Here is a 23,836-nt window from a genome sequence, read left to right as displayed (position 1 = left end):
GAAAAAAGACAAACCAAAACCACACTAAACTATAAGAGTTTTACTTACACCACAAATCGTTTATCCACAGAACTACAGAATATCCTGAGCTTGAAGAGACCTACAAGGATCATCCAGTCTAACCCCTGGCCCTGCACAGGACACCCCAACAACCCCACCCTGTCTCCTGAGAGCGCTGTCCAAACGCTCCTTGATCTCTGGGCAGGTTTGGGGCCGTGACCACTGCCCGGGGGACCTTCTCTTGATTCCTCTCCAGGGTGGGACGCAGCTGCCAGCCACTAAACTGCAAAACCCCCCCGCCCAGCTTACTTCGCTTTCAGGCCTCCTTTCTCCGTCCAGAAGCTTGAATATCTCAGCGCATTCCATGGAGATTTTCACGTATCCCTCCACGACATCGTACACCTCGGCCGACGGCAGCGTCTTGGCCACGGACACGAAGGTCTCCAGCCCTGCAGAGCCGGAGCGTCACCCGGGGAGCCACCGCCACGCGTGGGACCCGCTCTGGGCCGGCACGTGTCCGCGGTACCCCCACCGTCACCACCGCCACCGTCACTGACATCCCCGCCAGCTCCCTCGGGCACCGCTGCAGCCCCGAGGAGCCGCTCCCGCCCGCCTTCCCCCGCCCCTGCAGACCCCGCTCACCGCTGGCGGCGGCCGCGGGGTCCCGCAGCAGCGCCTTGAAGCGGGCACCATTGAACTCATCGTCCCGCTGGTCACAGGCGCGCTTGGCCGCAGGCGGGCCGGCCACGGGCTGCCCGCTCCGCTTCCCCGCCATGCGGTCCCGTAGCCCGGCCAGCGCCGCCCCGGAACCGCCGCCGGCCCCCAGGAAGGGGCGGGCGGAGAGCGGGCCGGGGGCGGTGCGGGCCGCGCTGTCCCGCCCTCAGGCGGAGGGGATCGGCGGCTGCTGCCGCCCGGCCCGGCCGAGCCCCTCTGGGCAGGGACTGTCAGAACAGTCAGTGCCCAAGGTGGCAAAAAGAGTTAAAAATAGTTACCCAGGAGTGGTCTGGGTTGGGAGGGACCTTAAAGCTCATCCAGTTCCACCCCCCTGCCGTGGGTAGGGACGCCTTCCACTAGACCAGGTTGTTCCGAGTAATCATGGCTGGGCTTCGCTAATGAAGATTTAGGAAGGCTCTATCCACGTTTGTTACAAGCACGCTGGTGGCTAATGAGGCCAATATGAGATAGACATATCCGATTGCAAAAGGCACACCAGAAAAACTCCTTAGGTGATCTATTCAGCAAGACACGATTCTTTCTGCGTTGTCTTTTCTCCCCGAGGGTGATCCTGCGTGCGTTCTCAAAGGAAACGGCAGCGTTATAGATGGTGTGTCTCCAGGCCTCCCGATTGGAGGCCAGAGTAGACCAGTTATGATGATCAGTATGGCCAAGGCTGAGATGTTGTTTCGGGGAGTCCTTGTATCTTTTCTTCGGGGCTCCTCTCTTGCGGCAGCCAGTGCCAAGTTCACCATAAAGCAAGATCTTAGGGAGGCGGTGATCATTCATCCTTGAGACGTGCCCTGCCCAGCACAGCTGTGTTCTCAGCAACATGGATGGCCTCGATGCTTGTTACTGCTGCTTGTTCTAGAACAGATGTATTGGTCACATAATCTGACCAGTGGATGTTTAGGATTGTTCCCACCGTGATCCAGAAGAGGGCAACATTCACAGACACTCTAAGATTTAGGAGTAAAAAATGCTTTCATGTCGATGGAGGATGCTGTGATATTTTGAGAACAGGTGGTGGAGTATGAAGGTGAAGTTAGAGGGCACAAAAGGGTTAAATAAAAGGAGTACATGAGACTGGAGGGGAAAAAAGGAAATGCGAAAATTTGAATTGCTAGATATTAGGTAAAAGGGCTTTTTAAAAGTAACTTAGTAGAACATGGCTAGAAAGCTGCGAGGTACATCATGCTGTGCCAGTAATTCCTATTGCCAGAAATACTTAAACTCAACACATTCCAACTACTTTTCTGCTTGTTAAGATGGCAGTGCCATCTTTGGAATTCACCATAGTATAGCACATTCTGCATAAAGGCATAGAATGTTCAGTTCTTCCCTATAACATTATTGGTGGGTTGTTCTTCATGATGGGAATCCTTCGTTTCAACCTTACAGTTTTCTCGAAACTTAATTGAAGGTAAGCAGATATACAAGCACATTTGCAATTCCAAAAATTGGGAGGCATATAATCTGGAAAGTATATAACATTTTCAGGAGGGAGTTTCTTTGGTTTTGAGGACATGAAAAGGAACACTAGAGCTCATAGAACTGAAAAAAAAACCCTTTGATTTAGCATAGCTTCCAAAGGCTTGAAGTAGCCATATTGAGATTTTCAGGGTAAAAGTCCTAGCTGTCACAAACCTGACAGCTACCATCACCCCATCTTTCATAGGAGATCTAGTATAAAAAAAAATACTGCAAGAAGCTAGTGAAAATTATTTTAGTTTCAACTTGAAGCTCAATTCAAGTTGAATTCAAGTCTCCCCTTGCTGCCTCAGTAGCTGTTAGAGGCTTTAATTAGGATGCGGAGGGTTGGTTTCACTGTTGGTTTCACTTCAAGATAGGTTACTTACGTGTTCTGCTGTTGCGCATTTGGAAACCTATCTCCTTTTCTTTCTCTTTTTCTATTATATCTATGACAATTTTCCTCCTCCAGGTCTGTTTTTTGGCAAGCTGCATTTGTGGAGACCAAGACTGAGACATCAGTCTCAAAGTTCATCTGCTCTGTTGTGCCTACATGTTCAACAGATGTAAGCAGTGGATGAGTCAAGTAGTAACTCCTGAGCTGCCCAGTTTTCAGTAAATTGAAGTATACTTGTATGATTCTTGCCAGATGAACATATAATCATATTCATTTCTGAAATGCCTTTCCATGCCTTTGCATACCTAACTTGAGAGACCTTGAGTCCTGACTTTTTCAAGGCTCCTGGAAAAGCCACCACTTTTTCAGTGCGTTGACATTGATTCTGTGGCTTTAAAAAGCTGCTGGCTTAAATGTCAAGCACACAATCATTACTCGTTTTGGAAAATCTTAGCTTTAATACATATTCAAGGGGAGACAGTGACAACAACCAGTCAAAGGCAGGCTCATAAATCCATAATAAGGCACTTAAACAAACAGACTGATTTCCAAGACTGTGGTCCACCCAGCAACTCTGTCCTAATGTCCTTCCTAAGCTGAGAAGCAAGGCACAAAGCCTTTTTGGGGAAGAGTCATATCAGGAAGTGATGAGAGATTCCTTTAAGAGGGCACGAGCAGCAAAGCCAGGACTTTTTTCTTGGTATACTTCTTCTTCCGCCACCTTAGGTCTTGTTTTCTCTTGTTTCCAGAGGTAAGCTCTGTGAGATGGGACATGCCTCTTACTTCGTGTCTATACAAGTGCCAGGTGCACTGCTAGAAAAATAATCTGTGTACAGGAGAAGTGCCAGCACAACTGGCAGCGTTCAGGAGGATGAGGAGCAGGGACCTTTCTGCTGCGTGTGGTGAGGAAACCGGAGTGAGATTTCATTCAGAATGAAACATGAGGAGATTGGTTTTAAAAGCTTCATGGGTTACATCCTACTTCTTTTTTGTGAAGTGGTTGGGGTCTCTATGACATCAGTATTAGTTTGGCCAAGAAGCAGCTCATGGCCACAAACCTCAGTACTTGTTAGCTAACTTTGCTCTCTCTGAAGCAAGTCAAAAAATGGCAGAAAACAGCAAATATTTCCCCTCCTTCTAAACTTGCTGGTTGAAGTACTGTACTCTGTATTCACTCAAACTTCTACTTGGATGCATGAGAATGTTTCCTCACTGTGGGTTAGAGAATTGGTCCTCTCAAGTTCAAATTACTGCACACTTGAACATCTTGTTAGGACTTAAAATCTGTAGCACCCTGTGAGAACTTACAGCATCCAAAACACATTTAGAATTAGAAAAAATACGAGAGGCCTCTCTACCCCTATTTTCATTCTTGTATCCATAGAAATAGAGGTTGAATTGTGAAAAATGTGCTATGTTATTTTAAATAATTGCTATTTAGTGATTATTGTAAAGCATGTGCTTTGTTTTAACTGGTCTGACACTGATTTCCATAGAAACAGAGAGAGGATAGCAGTTTCAACTGTCTTGTAGATTCTGTCTGTGTCAGAATGCTGGAATATAAAATGTTTAAAAATGTGGAAAAATCCTGGGATTCTGTACTTAGATTTAGGTTTTTTGTTTACCCACAAAAGCCAAACAGAAGATTAGCAAGCTTCTTGCAAATTTTATTCTGGGAGAAGAGAATGAAAGTTACTTATGTCATCTCCCCCAAAAATATTGGGGAGAAAAGGGGAAGAAAAGGCAGTAGGAGGTATAATGGGGAGAAGTATATATATGTGTGTGTGTGTAAAAGTATTTCTATGATTATATAATTCTGACAACTTTTGTTACTGTGCTATAGATCTTGTGATTTTTTTTCACTAATAGAAGATTTTAGTCCACCTAACTCTAACTTTTATTATTTCACATTGTTTACTTCCTAACTGACAGCACTCATTTTATTGGAATTTCCATACACTAAGCCATGATATGAGTTTCAAATTGGAAGTTTGGCTGAAGTTCAGGGAAAAATGAATAGTATGGAGCGGGGGGAATTAAGTGCTCAGATTTTGGCTTTGCTCTTGCAAAGCTTTCATGCAACAAACGCAATTCCTGCATTTTTGACACTGTGAAATGGTTTCTTTTCAGCCCAAGTTCAAAAGAGAGAAACTGTGTGAAGCAGACGTGATATCTAGCCTGGATTCTAACTTAGGGACTTTCATATGATTTTTTTCTTTGGGGGAAAAAAAAAAACGGAATCTAACTCCTGTTGCTAATGAAGAAATGCCAAGGCTGAGAGATTCTACATGCTGAACATGTCTGGATTAGTTATATTGTCTTCCAACTGCTGAGCACTGCCAGCTTGTAGAAGGTGCTTTCAAGGCTATGGCAGAGAGACACATTCTGCACATCAGGATAAATACTTTCTCCCTTCCTGCTTTGTTTTTTACATGGCCATCTCTAACTTTACTATTTAAGCACTACCCATAGCAGGGAATAGCAGGAATTACCAAAAATATTACAGACTTTAGGTTAATGCCAAATAGCAAAGTAGCCCCCATTCAGAGGGAGATATATATGTATAGATATAGATACATATACACATACATATATATATATATATATATAAATGTCAATACCATTTTACTGAAATTCCTGTCAGCCACAGTGTCTATAAGTTGCTTTCCTCCACAGGAAGGCTTCCCTAAAAGGCAGGTATGTACACACAGGAACACTCAGCTGCCTCACTGCTTCACCTCCCTGGAGGTTACCTACATTTTGAACCTCTCCCAGTTCAATCATTCCACTTGGAAACTGCCTTTGCCTTTGGGTTATACCTGCACAGTGCCAAATGCATACCAGGCTCATTCTTGCACCATGGGATGGTCCTTTCCTTATAGCACCACCGGGCTAGAAGAAGCAATTCACTGGGAAGAGAAGATTCACAAGTTTTCATTAGGCAACAGTCCTGATGGATCTAAAGCCTTTCAAGCAGGAGTACAGGATATTTCCCAGTGATTTTTGACGTTTTATATATTCTTCTGCATTGATTGTGTACTTTTCACAGATCCATTGTGTACTCAGAGTCACTCACAGTGGACTGAGTTGCCATCATTGACATCTACATTCCAGAGATTAATGAGCAATTCCAAGAACCTGAAATTATGGTAGACATGAAGTTATGGCAAGTAGGAAGTTGGGGTAGACAGATAAGTTCACCCTAATCATCTAAACATCTTTCTAGAATCTCCAGGTATGGCCCCCCGATGCTTTCTTCAGTGGGGTAAAAATCTATGCTAGTTATTCCCCTGGCGTTCATTTCTGCCTTCGATGGGACTGACCTGAGACAGCAAGCACAGGAAGCATCAGACTGAATGACCAGGTATGAAAAGACCAAGGGGCAAAATGAGAGGAGGAGCTGGAGACTCCTGCAAGTCTCCTTCCAATACCACAGTTGGAAGGCAGAGGGTAACGGGTTCAGTTCAGAGGCAAACACTGTCCTTATCTGAAGCAGCCAGGAGGTAAAGCCTCACCTGGCAGAGCTACTGTTCCCTCTTCCCATCTGTGTTTGCAGTTGCAGATGCTTCAGAGCCGTTTTATGCCGTTATTTTCGCACCTTTGATCCCATTTATCTGAGTTCAGTAAAGCTTGATGGAATGTCCCTGACCTCAGACAGGTTCATGTGAAACCTGGTTTGCTTTTATCTGCCCAAGGAAGCATAACTGTGTTACCCAGTTGTTTTTCTGTGTGTGAAGAGGTAGAGGGTGAGGAACAAAAGTGGATTCAGATTCAAACATGAAGATCAAGTTGGTCAAAGTTCAGTGTAACCTCCAGAAAGAGGCGCCAGTTTGGAAATTCAAATCTGGATGTGATCCAACTTCAGTTGGAACAGGAGGAGAGGAACGGATTTAACAGAATTAGTTTGGTTCCATCATCTCTCACCCACTCACTCATTTTTTTGGTTTTTTTTTTTTTTTTCAGGAGAAAGGTGTGTGAACATGCATGGCAGGATGTAAACAGCTGGGTGCTCTTGTCTACTAGTTTTATACCCCACCACAGCCCCAGGGTAGAAGATGTTTTCATGACCCATTGCCAGTGCTGGTTCTAGGCTCCCCTTTCTGAGGGCATCTCTTACAGGAACTGGGAAATGAGTGTCCTGATTTATTCCCTTTAGTCTCTCATACCTTTAAAAGCAGCTCCAAATTATATTTGGAGGTGGCTTAGCAGGTTGTCATGACAATTTGTTTGAACTTCCCACTGGTTTACTTTCCACTCTCACAAAAGATTTCAGGGAACAACTTGAACTCTCTCAAAGTAATTTCAAGATGTTTTCTCACTTTGCAGTGAAAACTTTAAGCCAAGCCTACACGCTTAGGAGTCAGCTACACTGAACAACTCAAGTCGTAAAGCTACTGGCTGTGATAAGGTGGTGTCGGGCAACAACGTGAGGAGAAGAAACTGAGAAAGGGGAAGTTCTTTTGCAACATGGAAGAGGCAGTGGCTGTTTGCTCACTGAAATCCCTCGTGCAGAGATCCTGCAAGGCATAGTTATCAGCTGGGTTCCCCCGGAGACAGGTGAGCCAAGGTGTCAGGGCGGGAGCTGGGCTGGAGCAGCAAACCTGGCAGGGTCTGGCATGAGGGGAGACGAGGTCTGAAGCAGGGAAGGTGCGCTGCGGGACGCAGCGAGTGACGGAGAGCACTTTGCACCTGTCTTGGGAAAAATACAAGCAGGGAAATATCACGAGTCGGGCTGTGTGTGTAAGTCTGTGACAGTCGTCCAGCCGAATGGGGGGGGGGGAGAAGGCGAAATCGAGCCGCTGGGCCAGGAGGGAGGCGCCGGGACCGCGAACTGCCCGGAGAGGGGTGGGGAGAGCCGGGAGAGGGCGGGCGAGGTGCCCCGGGTCTGAGTCAGCCCGGCCGCACGATGCGCGCTCAGGGCAGTGCCAGGCGCGGCACCGCCGGGATCCCGCGTCCCTTCCCCGCCGCCCCCGCGTCCCGGCCGGACCCGCTCCCGCGGGCAGGGCCGCTCCGCCCTCGCCATCCTCCTCCTCCTCCTCCTCCTTCTCCTCCTCCTCCCGCGGGTCGGGGCAGCCCCGAGGGCTCCCGGCGGGCCGGGGGGGCCGCGCCGCCAGCCAGGACCGGCCCCCGCCATGTGAGTCTGCGGGGCTGCCCCCCCGCCCCGCGCCGCCCGCTCCCGCACCATGAGGTACGGGGGTGCGGGGCAGCTCCCACGCCGCGCTCAGGTAGAGCCCGGGCGGCTCCTCCGCCTCCTCTCCTGCCTGGTCCTCGTGTGCGGCGCGGAGGTCGCGGCGCTCGCCGACTTCTCAGGTACGGGGCGGGCACCGACCGGGGGCTGCGGGGCGCCGAGGGGCTGGGCGGGGGTCGGGCACCCCCCAGGCAGGGGGCTGGCAGGGGCTGTCAGCCCCCCGCATGCACCGAGGCGTCCCGCCGTACCCCACCATCCCGGACAGGGGCCGCTGGATCCTACGCTCCCCGCCCGGAGCGGCGCCAGGAGCTGCGTATTCCCGGCGGGCTCCGTGCTCCGTATTCCTTCTCTCGGGCCGTGTCCCGGGCCTGCACCCCGGGGAGAGCGTGGGTCGGATGTGCTGTGAAGGAGGGCAGGGTGCAGGAGAGGGTTAAGGGCTTCCAGGGGGTCCAGGTGGGAAGGGACGCGAGGAGCTAAGCTGCCGCTGCGCCGTGGGAACGCTGCGCGTGGATCGGCCAGGGCCTGACGAAAAGTGCGTGGAAGTCCCTGGAAAGGTTCCCACTTTCTCCTGGAGACTTGAAGTCGGGCCCTGAGGGAGCCGTCCTGAACTCCGATAGCGAACAAGTGCTGCGCTTCTCTCTGCTGGGGGAGAAGCCTCGTAGCGCTACGATGAGAGGAGTCCCTTGCCAGGGAGTAGAGGCGCCAGTTGTCACCCAGAAATCCCAGCCGTGACCCCTGCGAGGCTGCTGCATCAGTGCAAATTGAAATGACTGCAGAAACTGGGAAAATTTATTCCCACTGGGACAAAGAAGCAATCTCTGTTTTTTGTTTGACAAAACCGCACTATTGTACCTTTCCTAGTGCCTAGGACCATCCCACTGCTGTTAGAAAGTTATTTAGGAGAGCTGTTTCTCTCCTTTCTGTATGTCATAGTGAGCACAGCATATTCCTGGAAGTTGGAAGCTTAAGGAACTGCCTCTCGGGCAGAAAGCAAATCTTACCCTTAGTGAACAGAGCAGAACTTCCCAAAAGCCAGTTGAGTGCACCGGAAAAAAGTTGGTATATATTTAACAGACAAAATTTGTTGTTGTGCATATTAATATAGTTCTTGTTATTACAGTTCAAAATGCTGGTGAGGGTTCTGTAAAAACTATTTTCTCAGCAATAGGAAAATACAGTTTGTCATTTTATTATTGTGTCCAGCACCATAAGCCTGAACATTTCTAAGCAAGCAGCCACTGAATATAAAGACCAGAGTTACATCCTTGATAAGTTACATTTCTTATATTAGATTCCTTTCACATAAAAGGCTTTTAAATTCTTGCTGTCTCCTTCTTTGGTGTTTTTCTTTGCTGATTTGTAGATGTTAGTTTTGGAAGCACATGGTGGTTCTCCACAAGAACATAAAATAAATGTTCAAATTCTCCCTTTCAAATAGCTACTGAGTTAAAAAATATCCCTTTATCTAGGACAGTTCCCCTCACAAAAGTCCATTCACTTTTCAAATGAAGTTATTTAGATAAGGTTATCCAAGATGCATTTCAGAAGTACAACTGTATTCAGTATTCATTGTGCACTTAACTTTCCAAATAGGTAGAATGACCAGAGAAAAAACCTCTGGCTCACCCCAGAGAGATGTCATGCAGACATTTCAGCAAATAAGATGTAGTAAAGAAAATCAGATTCCAGAATTCTTTCCAGACTAGTAAGTTCCCAGGCCTGAACACATTCTGCTCACATTTTACTTTTAACATGGAGATCTAACCCAGAAGGACAGAAAAGATCAAAATGTTACTGGAACCTTTTAAAAAAAAAGGTATCCAGAGCACATGGAGAAGTTTTTAGCTGCTTCAGAAGGAGGTGCTGTGGACCAGGAGCTGCCAGAGGTGAGATGACACCCTTCAGTGCCATCCCCAAGCTGTTTAATGCCTTTTAAAGAGTTACAAGCTGTGTAACAGCAGCTTCAAGATGAGCTTCTAGAGTTGATTTTCTTTATTTGCTCCCTCCTGTGGCAGGAACAGTGACATGATTCTCCTAAACGCTGTTGAATGTACATAGACACAAATCTGCCCTGCTTAAAGAGCAGAGCCTTGCACCTGGGCAGTATCCTGAGGGATGAGGAGTGGGAAGCTTCTCTTACTGTACCCAACCACCTACTCTTTCCCTGTCCTAGAAAGGGTCAGGTCTAACCCTGCCCTTCCAAGGCCAAAGCTTCCAGGAGGCAGGCTACAAGTTTCCACCAGCAGCCCATGTCAGAGCAAAAGGAACAGTGACCTGCTCCTTCAGTGTGTTCTGTGGGATTGGATCTGATCCTGGGAATTTAGTAGTGTGCAGAGAATTGGAAGGCCAGTTGCTTCACCTTTTCCTCCTTTTCACAGACTTTAGGTTTTCATACTCAAATTACCAGCTACACACTTCTTTTGGGTGATTGCATTTTCTGCTTTGTGTGTTTTCAGCATCGGGTCTCTCCCCCAGCAGCCCAAACTCTGTTCCTCTCTCCCCCTCTCTCCACCCCAGCTTCCCAGAATCCCTTCCCAGACTGCTGCCTGCTTCCAACACCTGTATGTGTCATCTCTGTTGTTCTCTTTATGAAAGTGTTAAATTGTGCCAGCAGTTCTAACCTGCCCAGAGCCTGTTTGTTCATCACCAGACCCAGCTGCTTGCTTGGAACAACCCAAAGATGCTCCCTCTTGGGATCTGTTCAATGTTCTGGAAAGGGGAGCAGGGAACAGTGTGTGTCAATACTGAAGGGTTGTTTTTATTACGGGGTTTTTTATGTTTGACTTGTATTTGTGGTCTGTATCTCTTCCAGGATGTAGAGCAATGTGTTCTCATTCTCATCTGTCCAGCTTTTAACTATGAAAAAAAATTTCTTGGTGGATTTTTTTTTTTTTAAAGAGGCATTTCTTCATGGTGCAATAACATTTTGTGATCAGTATGTGAATTAGTATTTTCTAGGGAAGATAAGTGTTCTAAAACAAGACACCAGCAGCAGTTCAAAATCCAGCCCTGTGAGAATGACTCAGTAGTTTCTCCTTCTAATGGCAGGAAATATTGAAAGTACAATTGATGCACACCATACTTAAAGATCTGCATAATCTATGATTCTCTAGCAGTTTGGTGGCAGCAATTAACGAATTTAAAAGTCGGACTTGATGATCTTGCAGGTTTTTTCCAACCCTAATGATTCTATGATTCTATATTTATTAATTCAGTTGGTTACTGAAAGTGGAGATGTGCTCTGAGGTCTGCAGTCCTCTATGTGATTAATTTTTAAGTGTGGAGTCCAAGCATTTGTGCACAAATTTGAAACTGAAGGCTGAAGGTTTGGAAGAAGAGATATGTAATCCGCAGTTCTTTCCTTAGGTCTTCATGCATATTGGTGTGATCCTACACCTAGAGAATTCTCTTCCCCTCATGCTTGCTCTTCAAAACACATCTTTTCACCAAAATATTTATTTATTTTCCTACTTGACCAAGCTCTGTCTTCCCATTGCTTTTCTCAGTGATCACTTGCAGCTTTCACATTTCAAGATCAGGTCCCAGTCCAGGAGGCTGAAGACTGCTGTGAATTTTGCTAGTTCTGCAGTCTCTGGGAACTAAAATTCTGAATACTCTGGGCTCCCAGGAGACTGTCACAAGAGTAATTTTTCAAGAAATCAAGGCATCATGACAGCCATTTCCTCACAACTCTTTTATGTTCAAGGACTGGTTCCCAAAATAGGCAAAAATAAGGAGCTGGCAAAACCAGGAAACTTATATACTGTACTTCTACTTCACTTACATCTGTGTCCTGGTGCTCTAGAAAGTCCAGCTGCTGAGGGAGAGGTGGCTTGACTGGGGTCGGTGGCATTTTGAGTGTCTTCCCAACAGCAGGAATCAGTGCTTGCTCTCTCTCATCCCCTGCCCTCCCTGCTGGCAGGGGGAAAAGGCCTTTCCTACCACTGCTCCTTCTCCCACCTTTTCCCCATCTGCTGCCAAAGTGAACTGACCTCTTATCCATCTGGGAACACACTCCTTCTCCCTGGTAACACTGAGGAACCCCCATTCCCCTTTTTTGATGCCACTTCCTTGTCTTTCTTTTCTCCATGCTCCTTTAAGGTCAGGCTCAGGCTTGACCTGCACTCACTCACCACTCAATCTCCCTTTCCTTACCTGAGTCCCAGCCAGGTTTTCTGGGCAGCTTTCAAGAAATGTGGCTGTAACTGAAGATCAAAAATGAAGTAACTGTGTGATTGCATAACTGGGCTGAAGAGTGACTTTCTGGATGTGAACAGAAAAAGCGCCACTGCTTAGGCAGAACCTTTTAATCTCTATCCACTGGTGTCAACTTTTCTGTCTTTTCTTCCAGAACAGTTCACACAGAATTGGACATCAGTTTAACTCCATAAACTTGATCTTCTGACCGAACCGTAGAAAACAATTGGATCTAATGAAAAAGCAAACCAGTTCACCCAAGAAACAAAATCTGATCCTGTGACCTTTCTGCATTAAAAGTTTCCATTAAGTTTTGTGGCTTTCACCCATACCAAATTTGCCCCCAGGCAAAAGGAAAGCAAACAAATGCCTCTAACAAATGCTTTGTTTGTAGTAAGGTGGCAGGATCAATCAGGACCAACCACAATGATGCAGAGGTTTTCTTGCTGGTTTTGTGTTGGTCAGATAAAATCCTGTATAAATTTTCTTGAGTCCGTTCTGTTGACTCACCGTGGCAATTGGAGCATGTCCTTCAGGATATTTAAAGAAGTGCTAAAAGGAGTGATGCAATGATGCATCTTCTTAATACTGCCTTGTAAAAGTCAGGCAAAAGTGTTGGTTGCTTTTTTAAAGGAAAACATTTCATTTTAGAAACATGTTTCATTTCAGTAATATGGCAGTTAAACCTCGAAGTCTGGTTTAAAGCTTTTCCTAGTGGAGTGGGTTTGGATCTGGGATTTGTTCTGTGAAACAAAGATGTATGTCAGAAGTGAGATTTTAGTTGAGATCTTGGTGCTGAGATCCAAGGTTTTGCTTCTGTCCCTGCAGTTCTCACTGCTTTCCTGAGGAAGTGTAACTTATGAAATCACATTTTAGATGTGCTAATATTTTTTTGTTAAATCCACTGATGAGATTTAATTATCCTTGTTAGAGAAGTAAAAGCTTTGGTCCCATTAAGTTCCTACACATTTTGTGAGTCTAAGCAGCTGGGCCTTACTTCCATCCCTAAGGAAGGATATTGCTTCACAAGCTCTCCTAAAATGAATTTTAGTGTGATGCTCCTGCTCCTACAACAGATGTCGGGAAATTCAGATGTGAGACACAAACCTATGGGAAACTTGAGTTCCTGAGCTTCACTGCTCAGGGACCAGCATGTTTGGGTCTGTCATTCAGATTCTCACACCTTTGGGGCAGTTCACCCTGTGCAGATTGCTGGCACCTGACACATCATATGCCATTTTATTTCAAAATGAATAGCAGGGACTAGTTCCCCCCTGCCTTCCTACTCCATCTGCTGCCGATGCCCTTCCCAGTGAGACAGAGCTTCCAAACAGTCTCAGCTTTATTAGAGAAAGGGGTTACAGACTTGTTTCAAATAAATACTCAGCTTTTGTTGGAAGTGTCCCCAGACAGAGAAGGCACTGTCTGACCAGTCACCACTTATCAGAATTCTGTCATCTGCCAGCCATAATCTACAATTAAAATTGAAATATTTTGATATATTACCAAACACAGAGAAAATAGTGTCTTAAGGGAGCTGCAGAGCAGGAGGAGGCGTGGTTGCGCCTTATGTGTTCAGCACTGGTGAGTCATTTCATCTGAATTACTAGGCATTTTAGGAGTTTTGCTTCAAAGGCCTATTGTGTGGCTTCTGGCAACAAATTAAATACCAGTGAGGTTTGACTCTTAATTTAGAATTAATTTTTAAAAATCACTCATGATATAACGTCTAGTTGAAAGCCTATGGCCACTGGAAGGATTCCCACAGGTTTCACTGGGCTTTTGATGAGGGTCTCAACCCACAAATACTTGTTTCTTTTTCTTCATAGTGTTTCATCTGGGAAGACAAGCATTATTTTTTCAGAATAATTTTGCAATTTTTGACTCTTCTTCAGGCTAAAAGTGAGTTGGGGTCAAAAAAATGTTGTTATAAAGAAAATCATCAGGTGATGAGGGTGCACTGGGGTGCATTTTTGCTTTTCTAGCTTGGACTCGCTGTACTGTAAAGCCATCATAGCACTGCAGATCCGTGATCTTATTTTTTGAGTGTCAAATATAAACGAGAATACAAGAAATGCAGAGTTTGAGTCTGAGTTCTGTTTGCGAAACAAAACCTGCATTTTGTTTTCTGAGCTGGCAGTGAACAGCTCCCCTCAGCCTTCTTGGGGAACTTGAACATGGAGGTTCACATTCATAAATCCAAGTTTTCAGAGAAATATTTTCTGCTAGTCCCTGAGGTTCTCCTACTTGCAGTCTTTGGGAATATTGTAACTTCTCTGTCTCTTGAGCATAACGATTCTCTCATTCTGTCTCCAGAAGCAATTGCCCACTGAGCTTTCTCTCGTTATTTCTTGTTAACAGTACTAGAAGAGGTTACTGTCTCCAGCCAAAAGAAGGAATTTTGGCAAGGGCAGGAAAGAGCCTCACAGCCTCCCTTAATAACATTGTCCCTCTTGGTCAGCATCTTTAGATAGGAGGGAGAAAATCTTCCTTTTCTACTGTAGTTCCATATTAGGTCCCAGGACAAGCGTTTGCCCCTCTGATTTCATGGAATAACTGACCATAGTGTGGAGTTTACTACAGACCCAAATCTTTGGGGATCCAGAGAGACAAAAGGGAAAAGGAAATAAAAAGTAAGTGAGAAAAGAGAAGTGCATAGGGATCTCTCCAATTTCCTTAGAAAGCCATTGGGATGCAACAACAGTAAGCATAGCTCCTGGGAGACAGCTCAAGGGAATATGAAAGTGTAGATCTGAAGGGAAGAGAAGGCTTGTGGAAGGGTCTGAGAGGCTGAGAATGGGCATGTGGACTGTGAGTGCAGGATTCATGGGTTTTCCCACTCCACAGAAGTTTAATTCACATAACTGCATGTCTGAGCTGAGTGACACAGAGAGGAAGAGGTTGTGTGGTTCCTGGAGAAACAATGATCAAAAAGTTACAGAAGGTCTATTCTTTCTGTAGGACGTTTCCGTTTCGTTTTTCCAGACAGAGCTCATGGCTTGGTTCCTTGTGTGTGCTGCTACTCACTGACTAAACCTTGTTCAAACTAGACCTTGAACGTGTTCTTACGCTGAATTATCTGCTGATTACCTGATCCTTTCTCTGGCCTAAGTGGAACCAAGCTCTTGCTTAATTTGACCCTCAGATTTAATCGACACCGAGAGTTGTGTTCAGTAAGATGGTTATGATCCATGTTATGATCCATGAGCTATAACTATGGGGGGGAAAAAAAAAAAAGCAATCTTAGGAAAGCTTTCATGTTGATAAAGCATGGAAAGCATAGAAATCCTGACTGATACCTTCATCACTGATGCCTGCTTTGATTGCCGGACTATCCCAAAAGCATTTTCACTACTAACTTAAGTATTTTCTTAATCCTTCATCTGTCACTAAGGCCAGCGGAAACAAGTTGCTCCATTGGCAGCAGGCCTGTGGCTCTCCAGCTGCCAGTTGACTTTCAGTATTAATCATTTAGACTGAGTTGAAAGTGGCAGTTCTTACTCTGACCTGGCAGCTCAGGCTTCAATTTTCATGAAACTTGTAGGAACGTTATTTCTCTGAGCCCTGCGTGCTTCAGGCTCGAAACTGGCCATTGAGCTTAAAAGTCGTTGAGTTGAATAAGGGAATGGCAGATGGACGGAAGTCATGATCTCATAAGCTTCATGTCTTTTAGAACTGGGCAACTGAAAACTCAAGGACTGATTCTAAGAAAAGCAACAGCTTTGGATGCTCTGAAACCAAAGTAGTCATTTGGAAATGGAAGGGGCTTTCATGGTCAGTAGCTTATCAGTGAAACTAGATTATCACTAATTTTTTCGAGTAAACATCTATCCTCACATCAAAAAAGGTTTCGATAATAGAAAAAATACAGTGATTATACAAAAAATATTTTCCTTGCATGACAAACGAACTTTTCATGCCATCTCCTGCAGTACAACTGAAAGGATGAAGTTAGTAGGATGGTGGTCTCCAGCAAAGGGTACGAGGGTTGAGAAGAATAGTGGAAAAAGGCACACTGAAAAAAACAAGCCATGGAGGGAAATTAAATCAAATGAGTGACTATGCAGGAAAAGCATTTATTAAGCAGGTATGTGGATCTGCTGAGTAAAGCTGTTGTGCTACTTTGAGTAGAATAAGCAGTGCTTCTGCCCAAGTGTATTTCTTACTGATAAAAGACTGTGAGATCAGGTGTGGCTAGAATGACTCAAACAGGATGTTTACAACGTACTTAGATACAAAAGAATAAAATGATGAGGCAAGAAACAGCATTGTGAATTTTATAAACAGTGTCTTTCGTGGGTAACATTTTGCCCTCCATCACAATTACAAAAAAAGAGCTGCCACAGAAAGAACTGTGACTAATTTGGCTAATTCTGGAAGAAAGGATTAAGCTTGGATTCTGCACTGGTGTTTTGAGCCTCAGTACAAAGTTACAATGAGTGAGTAGTCTGGGTTAGGCAAACAGTTGCGTGGGATGATACCTTCTGGCCTTCAAATCAATGGGATCTTTTTGTTGCCCATTGCTTCAGGCTTAACTTCTGAGCCAGTCTGTAACGTCTTGTACATGATTTTGTATGCAGAGCACCCCATACGTCACTTATGAATGTGTCTTGGATTAATGGGAAAGTTCCTACTGGAGCTTTCACACAGTTATTATTGGGACACTGCAGTATTGCCAAGTTTTTCTAATTTAGACAATTCTCACAGTAGTGGATTTTTTTGTATAAAGTTTCATATTGTTTTAAAGAGTGAAATTTATTATTTTTGAAAAATAGAAAGAGGAGCTCTATTGTCCTCCTCGTTGCAGATAACATGTGAGAAAGTGACTGCTGCAGCTGAACACCACCTCCCTCTCCATCACCCAACAACCCAGAAAACAATGAGGAAAATAAACAACATTAAGTCATCTAAGGATTTTTTTATATGGTCTGCTTAAGATTCTGTTTGCTCAGGGAAGAAACCCCGTAACTCATAAGTGTTCTGATTTCTCAGTCCCAAATATTGATGAAATAAACACAAAATGAGATGACATGATGCTAGCTCAGGAGGAGCCACAGCACTCTCAATGCCCTCACTCTTGATCATCGTGGCTGGTATTAATTGTAGGGATAAGACCATATTTTCCCCCTCACCTGACGTTGTTTGGCTGACCTTGTTTTCTCAGGGAAAATGTGTTTCTTTGCAGAATTCAGTAAGCAATATAGGGATGCTCATGGTGTCAAGGAGATGAAGCTCCTACCAGAGTGACTACAAGGCATTGCTGCCCAGGGAAGGAGGGAAAGTAGCTTGGGAATGGCTCCCTCCGGTTGAAGCAGCGCTCTGGGACGAGGTGAGAGGCAGCAGCTGCTGAGAAAATTTCATTCCCTCACTGAGGGCAGGGCAGGCAGTGCCCTGTTTTGTGCAGAGGGCTAGCATGAGGAGAGCAGGGAAGAGCAAGAGGAAATCACGATTTTTAGAGTGGGAATTCTTCCTCAGCATGGGCTGTGAGCTGCGAAGGGCTACTCCACCCATATCTGCGTGGTCTGTGTGCGTAGTAATAAAAAATGCAGGTTTACGTGGTCTGCCATGTGAGACGAGCGATTTAGATACTCATACGTCACCAGTCCTCTTATCAGAGAACATTAAGTTTCAGCAATTTCCATTACTATTTTTATCCATTATTGTGTGCAAACACACGAGGATTTTAATAACAGCAGAGTCATGTCTGCTTGGAAGGCCAGAGAGCTTGATGTCTTATTTTCACCAGTCCATCTAATGCTGATTTTAGGAGTGGATCGTAGTGCTCCAATGGAATCAGGGCAAGTTTTTTATAAAGACTTTTTTTTTTTTTTTTAAGATTGAATAGTTGCAATTGTTGGAGAAAGGTGCTTAGATACTGGATTAGGAATTTGCAGGATCAAAGTAGCAGTTAAGATGCCAGGGAACTCATCCAAATCACAGCATAGCTGATATTCTTTAGGGAATACTGCACTGTTTTTTATACGGCACTCTTGGTTCCAAGTAACTTGAAACCTGAAGAATTGAAATGATTACAAATATCGGGCTGTATCTTTGAAGGTGTTGAATGCCCACAACTCACGTGGGGCTGAATGCTCTGACACTGAGGCCCTTTATGCCACGATGGTGATGCCAAAGGTGTTCAGCAGCAACAAAGGCCACTGGAGGCCCCTTTGCAGCATTAGGCTGTGGCAAAGTCGCTTGGGTGCAATTGGGCACTTGGCCCATTTTCCTGGCAACACTCAGCACCTCCCAGGAGCAGGCTGGCAGAGGAGTGGCTCTGGCAGGGAACTTCAATTATTTGTGATCTCAATTACACAGAAAATGTAGGGGATGGATTTGGTTGTGGGTTTGGATTTTTTTTTTTTAACCTATGAGTGGCCATGGGGATTGTGGCTTGGCCATGGTCTCCTTGAGATCCAGACTGCAAATACAGGGCATGACATTTTTTGTGCCCTGGTTCCAGTGCCAGTGCTCAGACTGAGGTCAGTGAGGTGGGGAACTCACGTACAGCTCTGCTGCACTAGAAGGTGCATCTACATGATTCCTGTGTAGATCAGGAACAGCAAAGGCAGTAGTGGAGCAGGCTTCTCCTTTCTCCAGACTTAGTAACTGATAGGGGAGCTGATTTTCCTTATCTAGTTGCACAGTCAGAGCTGGAAAAAATGCCAGAAAACTGAAATGTTTGACCTGTCCCTGGAAGTGTTCAAGGACAGGTGGATGGTGCTTGAAGCAACCCAGTGGAAGGTGTCCCTGCCCATGGCAGAACGTTGGAACTGGGTGATTTATAAGGTCCCTTCCAATCCAAACTGTTCCACAATTCTATGTTTCATATCTTTTGCTTAGAGTTCTTAAGTTTCTATTTAAAAAGCTTTTTTAAAAATTGCTTGTCTTTGGGGAAAGGTTTATAAAGGGCAGAAGTGTGGAAATTAAATGGCACGAGCAAACTCCTTTTCAATATTTTCTTTGAGAAAACTAATTTTTGTTTTAATGATAAACCTCTCCCCCATGATTCAGCCACCAAAACAAGAAAATGTGTGTGGGGCGGTTTCTCCATTATTCTTAAGAGTGAAACACAACTGCCTAGAAATCCAGAAGTGCAGAGCATCCTTTTAAGATGTAAGGTGTAAGGAGTACCTTTAGCCAGCTGGAATGCAGGAGCCTGGCCCACAAAACCAAGTAATACCCCTTCTGACCTCGGCAGACACACCTAAGACTGAGCACAGCCATGACTGGCAAGGGCCCGAGGCCAGGGATTGTCCATGACAACACATCCTGCTGCTGCTGGAGTGCTGGGAGGGCTGTGACTCATGGCCACACAACCCCACGTGTCCTGGCCCTGACCTTTACGAGCACGAAAGGTTGACCCATTCACAGAACCGTGTGGCTGCAGGCCAGGTGTATAACCTTGACTACAGTGCCCTTTCCGGAGACTGATTGTGGTTTTCTTTTTGTCGGGCGAGCTTGTGGTTTCCTGTACTAGTTGTAACAGCTGAATATTTTCTAGGTTACCTAACCAAGCTCCTGCAGAACCACACAGCCTATGCCTGCGATGGGGAGCACCTGAGCCTGCACTGTCCTCGGCACTCAACCATCAGTGTTCAGTCAGCATTTTACGGGCAAGACTCCCATATGTGCAACACTCAGGAGCCTCAAACAAAGATGGCAGAACCGAGAAACTGTGTGGCACCCACCTCTTTGCAGGTACCCCACGTTGTAAAGGTTCTTAATGTTTCCATGCAAGTGTTCGCAACGTTGAATGAAATGACAGCGTACCTATGTCAGTTTACCATCAAAAGTGTTACAGCTGAAAGGATTTGTCTGGTCAGGAGGATATTACCATAGGATTGTGAGAGCTTTGTAGATTGCCTTGGAAACCCCCTTCTCAAAGTTCCCTAAAATAGTTCCTTTCCAATCAAGGGCGTCATGACTGAGTTGACCAACCTTAATCTATCACACAGGCCCTCCTTGTCCCCAGGAGAGAATACAGCCATTGGACAGAGCTGGGTTACAAATCCACAGAATAAAATGGTATTCTGGTTGGCATCTGGCTTGTTCCATGCCTTTCTTTCCTCACTGAAAAGGCACAGTAAAAGCTAAACAGCAAATCCTAAGTATTTCTGCAGATATCTGCATTTCTGTGAATACCTGATCTGTATCAGCAATATCTTATGGTTTGTTTGCTGGGCCTGCTTAAGAATAGCTTAAAATCATTTATACTTCACCAATTATTACTTTCCACTGTGGAGACTTTCATAACATGACTTAGAAGGTCTGACTTATCACTGCTTCATCACAGTGAAAAATGCCCAGTGTTGGGCCAAATTCAGCAAAACCTTGCAAAAATGAGTAATCAGTGGATTCTGAACATGTTCTGTTGGTGAAACTGCTGCAGATGGTCTACAGAAGCTTCTGTGAACATTTGAATCTTTGATGAGTATTTCCAACATTTGTGCCTGTAGCAGACACATTCCTTCTTGACAACAGGGAGTGTCTGTTCCCACCCCTAGCTGGTTGAAGAGTTCTATAGAGTGGTTTGGCAGTAATATCCTTTCTCCAGAATCAGTATTAAGGCAGTTTTACAAGTGCCTATAATGTACTGCAATTTCTAAAGACATTCCAAATATTACCTACAGGCCACATGAAAGTACCTCTCCCCACCAAAAACAGTAGGCCAGATGCATCCTTGGTGTCATTTTACTGACCACAGCAAAGCAACACCAATGATTATTTTGGGCTTGTGAGGTCTCCATGGGCAGTTTTTTTCCATGAATATAAAAAACACAGCATGGGATAACTGTTGTATAAACTATCATCATCATTCAGGCACTGTCACTGATCAAAGGCATGAAAGCATTTTGGTGAGGCCAAGAACGTGAGAGACACTCTGCATCTCAGGGAGTTCCTGTTCTGTCAAGGAGAAGAGACACATCTTGTAAACTGATTTCTTAGAAAAGAGCACCAGTGATCTCACCCCTCCTCCTCTTCCCTTTGGAAGCCAATCTGCAGTCTCACAGTGGGGTGTGATGCTGCCCTGCAGCCAGGAGGAAGCACAACAGGCACGTTTTACATCGGCCTCCTATTAGAGGGATCCCTGCAGAGCTGGATCCATCTCCAGATATTAACGGCCTGGTGCTATTTTGAGTGTCATTGTTTGTTTTTGTGTCTGCGTGCTTGTGCACAGCAACAGGACAGAAAATGCTGCTGCTGTTTGCATTAAACAGGAGAAAATACAAACAGATGCACAGGAGGTGATTCAGATCAGGTGCAAACAGAAGGTGACTCAGTAGGGGACAGCTCTCCACTTGCTAAAGATGTAACTATTTCACTGGTCCCTTCCAGAACCATCCCAAATAAGGAGGAGTTATTTGTTTGACTTGCAATTCTATAAAAGAAGAATTGACTTACAAAATTAAGCCTGCTGTGCTTTCCCTTCCCTTTTAAACTCTAATTTAGAGTGCATTAATGCTCAAAAAGTGTTGGATGCAAGTCCTTTCCTTCTATCAATGCGAGTGTTACAGGATCACTGCAATGTACTGCTAATGTGTGTCATTGCTGCTGGGAGGGATGGCTTCCAGGGATGACAGCAGACATCCAGCCACTGCCAACTCTCTCAGCCTGGAAACAGGAATGCAGCTTCTGCTATCACAGTGGTAAATTTGTGATTTGACCTCTTGGTATGACTGAGACCACTTCTGATGAGAAACAACGCAGAAACTCCCATAGATTTTATGGGACTACCTATAACTATCAGGGAGTGCTGTCTTACAGTTAGTCCTGTTAAGGGTGGGGTGACCTGAGGATAACACTCTCCTTGTCACAGCCTGCTGTGATTTTAATCAAAAACCTGGGCACAACACCACAGACTATCCAAAAATGGTGTCAGAAAAGCCCTCTCTAAACTGAGCTTTGAAGGTAAGAATTTCCTGAGTACACTGCCGCATTTAAACTGGGGTTTTTTAGGTGCTTTGGCTTGTGACTGTGTTAAAAACTGGACACAGACTCACTTTGGGCAATGTCTTCCTATTTTCTGCAGCTTCAGTTCCAAACCCACTGTTGAAGTGGGAGCACCAGTGTGAGCAGTAGGAGTACTCAGACCTTCTGCAGGACTTGGAGAGGGCCCACATGGCCCTTTGTGCTGACCTGTTTGTTGTCCTTCTCTGTTGCCACTCCCAGGGGAAGCAGCACAGAGAGAACCAGGATATATTGCTGGGCCAATAAATTTGGAATAAATATGGCCTTAGAACAACAGTGTTAAAACACCCCCACAAAACAAGACATGGAGGCTGAGGATAAACAGGCACATCTGTGCTTTGCAATCAAACTAATTCTGAAATTTGCTCAAGTGGCAAGTCAAGCAAATATCTGATCATGTGTGTAACTGCAAGCAAATGTCTCTTAAGCAGGAGGTCAAACACATGGCTTAAACATAGGGTTGTGCTTCAGTGTCCCTCAGCACACCAAGTCATTAGTTAGAACTCTCTCAAGTGAAGGTTATTACAGAGCATGATCAGGTACACATACGTAGATCGATACGAAATGGTTAAAAAGACCTCTTTTTGAGTTGCCAGGCTTCACCTGGACATTGCACTCCCATAAATGTGCTCAGGAGCGTATGTCTCAGGCACATTCAGGGAAAAAGCTGGGGGGTCAGTGTGTTCCCTCTTTCTCTCGGCTCTGCACCACCAAGGCTGTGGTGGCACTCAGGGAAATTTGGCTGACTCCCCTGGGGGCAGAGGGAAAAGTAACAACAGTAAATTGGTAACATCCTAATTTGCCGTGAGCATTGCTGTGGTGAATGTGATCCCATAAACTTGGCCATGACTCTAAGTCCAGTAGAGATATGGCCTAGGTCCAGTGATACAGATGTTTCTTGCATGTTTATAGCCAAAAAGTTGTGATTTCTCTCCTGTATAGAACAAAGCGCAACTAAGTGTTCTCATTGCTGTGTAGCTTCATACCTTGTTTTCAAGCCTATCCTTTTTGCCCATTGTTCTAGAAAGTACTGGATGAATGCCAAAACCTGAGATCCTGCCAACTCCTTGTCAATAGTCGGGTTTTTGGGCCTGATCTCTGTCCAGGAACCACTAAATTCCTCCTTGTCTCCTTTAAATGCAAACCTAGTAAGTAATCGACATCAGGCAAATGTGTTTTTCTGTGTCTTTTGTTGCTTGTTTTGGTTAAAATGCCACTGCACGAGGCTTTGCATAAATCTCTGTGGAGCTTTGGGGCTCTTGGATTGATAGCAAATTGTTCTTTTCTACTTTACCTTAGCTCTCACTGCATTTGCAGTTTCAGGGTGCTTGCTGCCAGTGTCATGACCAGTGTAGTTTGGTAGGACCACCTGTCAGACATCAGACTAGAAAGGAAAAATGTTTTGAAAACTATTTTTAGAGAAATAGCAATGATAATGTCATATTAGAAAGACAGAGATGAACAGCAAAACCAGATGCTGGGGCTAAGGATCCAAATGATGCAGAAGATATCACAGTGAGGAATATGCAAAAATACTTAAGGAGCTGGGACCAAAGCTTTCAAAGATTCAAAAATGCCTCCCACTTAACGGAATAATGGCCAGAGGATAGATGTGCTGACTTTGTTACAGGGTATGTTGTAGAATCACCTGTGATCTGTGCAGGTATTTGACGTTTATGTGTCAAGGGACAAATCCTGCCTCAGAAAGAGTCTGCTTTGTAAACATGAGAAAGTGGAAGAATGATTGAGAGGTTTCATTTATTGGTGGTTTTTATTGTTTTTCTTGTTGCTATTGTATATGAGAACAAGCCCCAGTAGCCTGAGGGCTCACCTTTTTTGGCAGCTAATCCCCAGCGTGGCTGAAATGGGTCCCAAAGAAAACAGCTGAAGGATGATTT

General features: G+C 45.0%; 2 protein-coding genes across 4 annotated transcripts in view; one reads left to right on the top strand and one right to left on the bottom strand.

Annotated features, from left to right (window-relative positions):
• The window catches only part of URB1 (URB1 ribosome biogenesis homolog), a 42,099-nt gene extending 41,324 nt beyond the window's left edge, over positions 1–775 (bottom strand). The window contains 2 exon segments of the mRNA XM_032679352.1: positions 310–449; positions 643–775. Coding sequence (XP_032535243.1) covers positions 310–449; positions 643–775 — 273 coding nt within the window.
• A 6,261-nt stretch (positions 776–7,036) lies between these two features.
• EVA1C (eva-1 homolog C) overlaps positions 7,037–23,836 on the top strand; it is a 32,074-nt gene continuing 15,274 nt past the window's right edge. For 2 of the 3 annotated variants that reach the window (XM_032679297.1, XM_032679296.1), the window contains exons 1-3: positions 7,765–7,891; positions 19,471–19,667; positions 22,963–23,086. In XM_032679297.1, the coding sequence (XP_032535188.1) occupies positions 7,765–7,891; positions 19,471–19,667; positions 22,963–23,086 (448 nt within the window). Of the gene's footprint in view, positions 7,139–7,764; positions 7,892–19,470; positions 19,668–22,962; positions 23,087–23,836 lie in introns of those variants that run through there. The other variant, XM_032679298.1, reaches the window with a different exon arrangement.

This window comes from Chiroxiphia lanceolata, chromosome 2, assembly GCF_009829145.1.
Source record: "Chiroxiphia lanceolata isolate bChiLan1 chromosome 2, bChiLan1.pri, whole genome shotgun sequence".
In the NCBI taxonomy this organism is placed as follows: Eukaryota; Metazoa; Chordata; class Aves; order Passeriformes; family Pipridae; genus Chiroxiphia; species Chiroxiphia lanceolata.
Note: the sequence above shows the minus strand (reverse complement) of the source record. Positions and strands in the feature narration are given on the sequence as shown.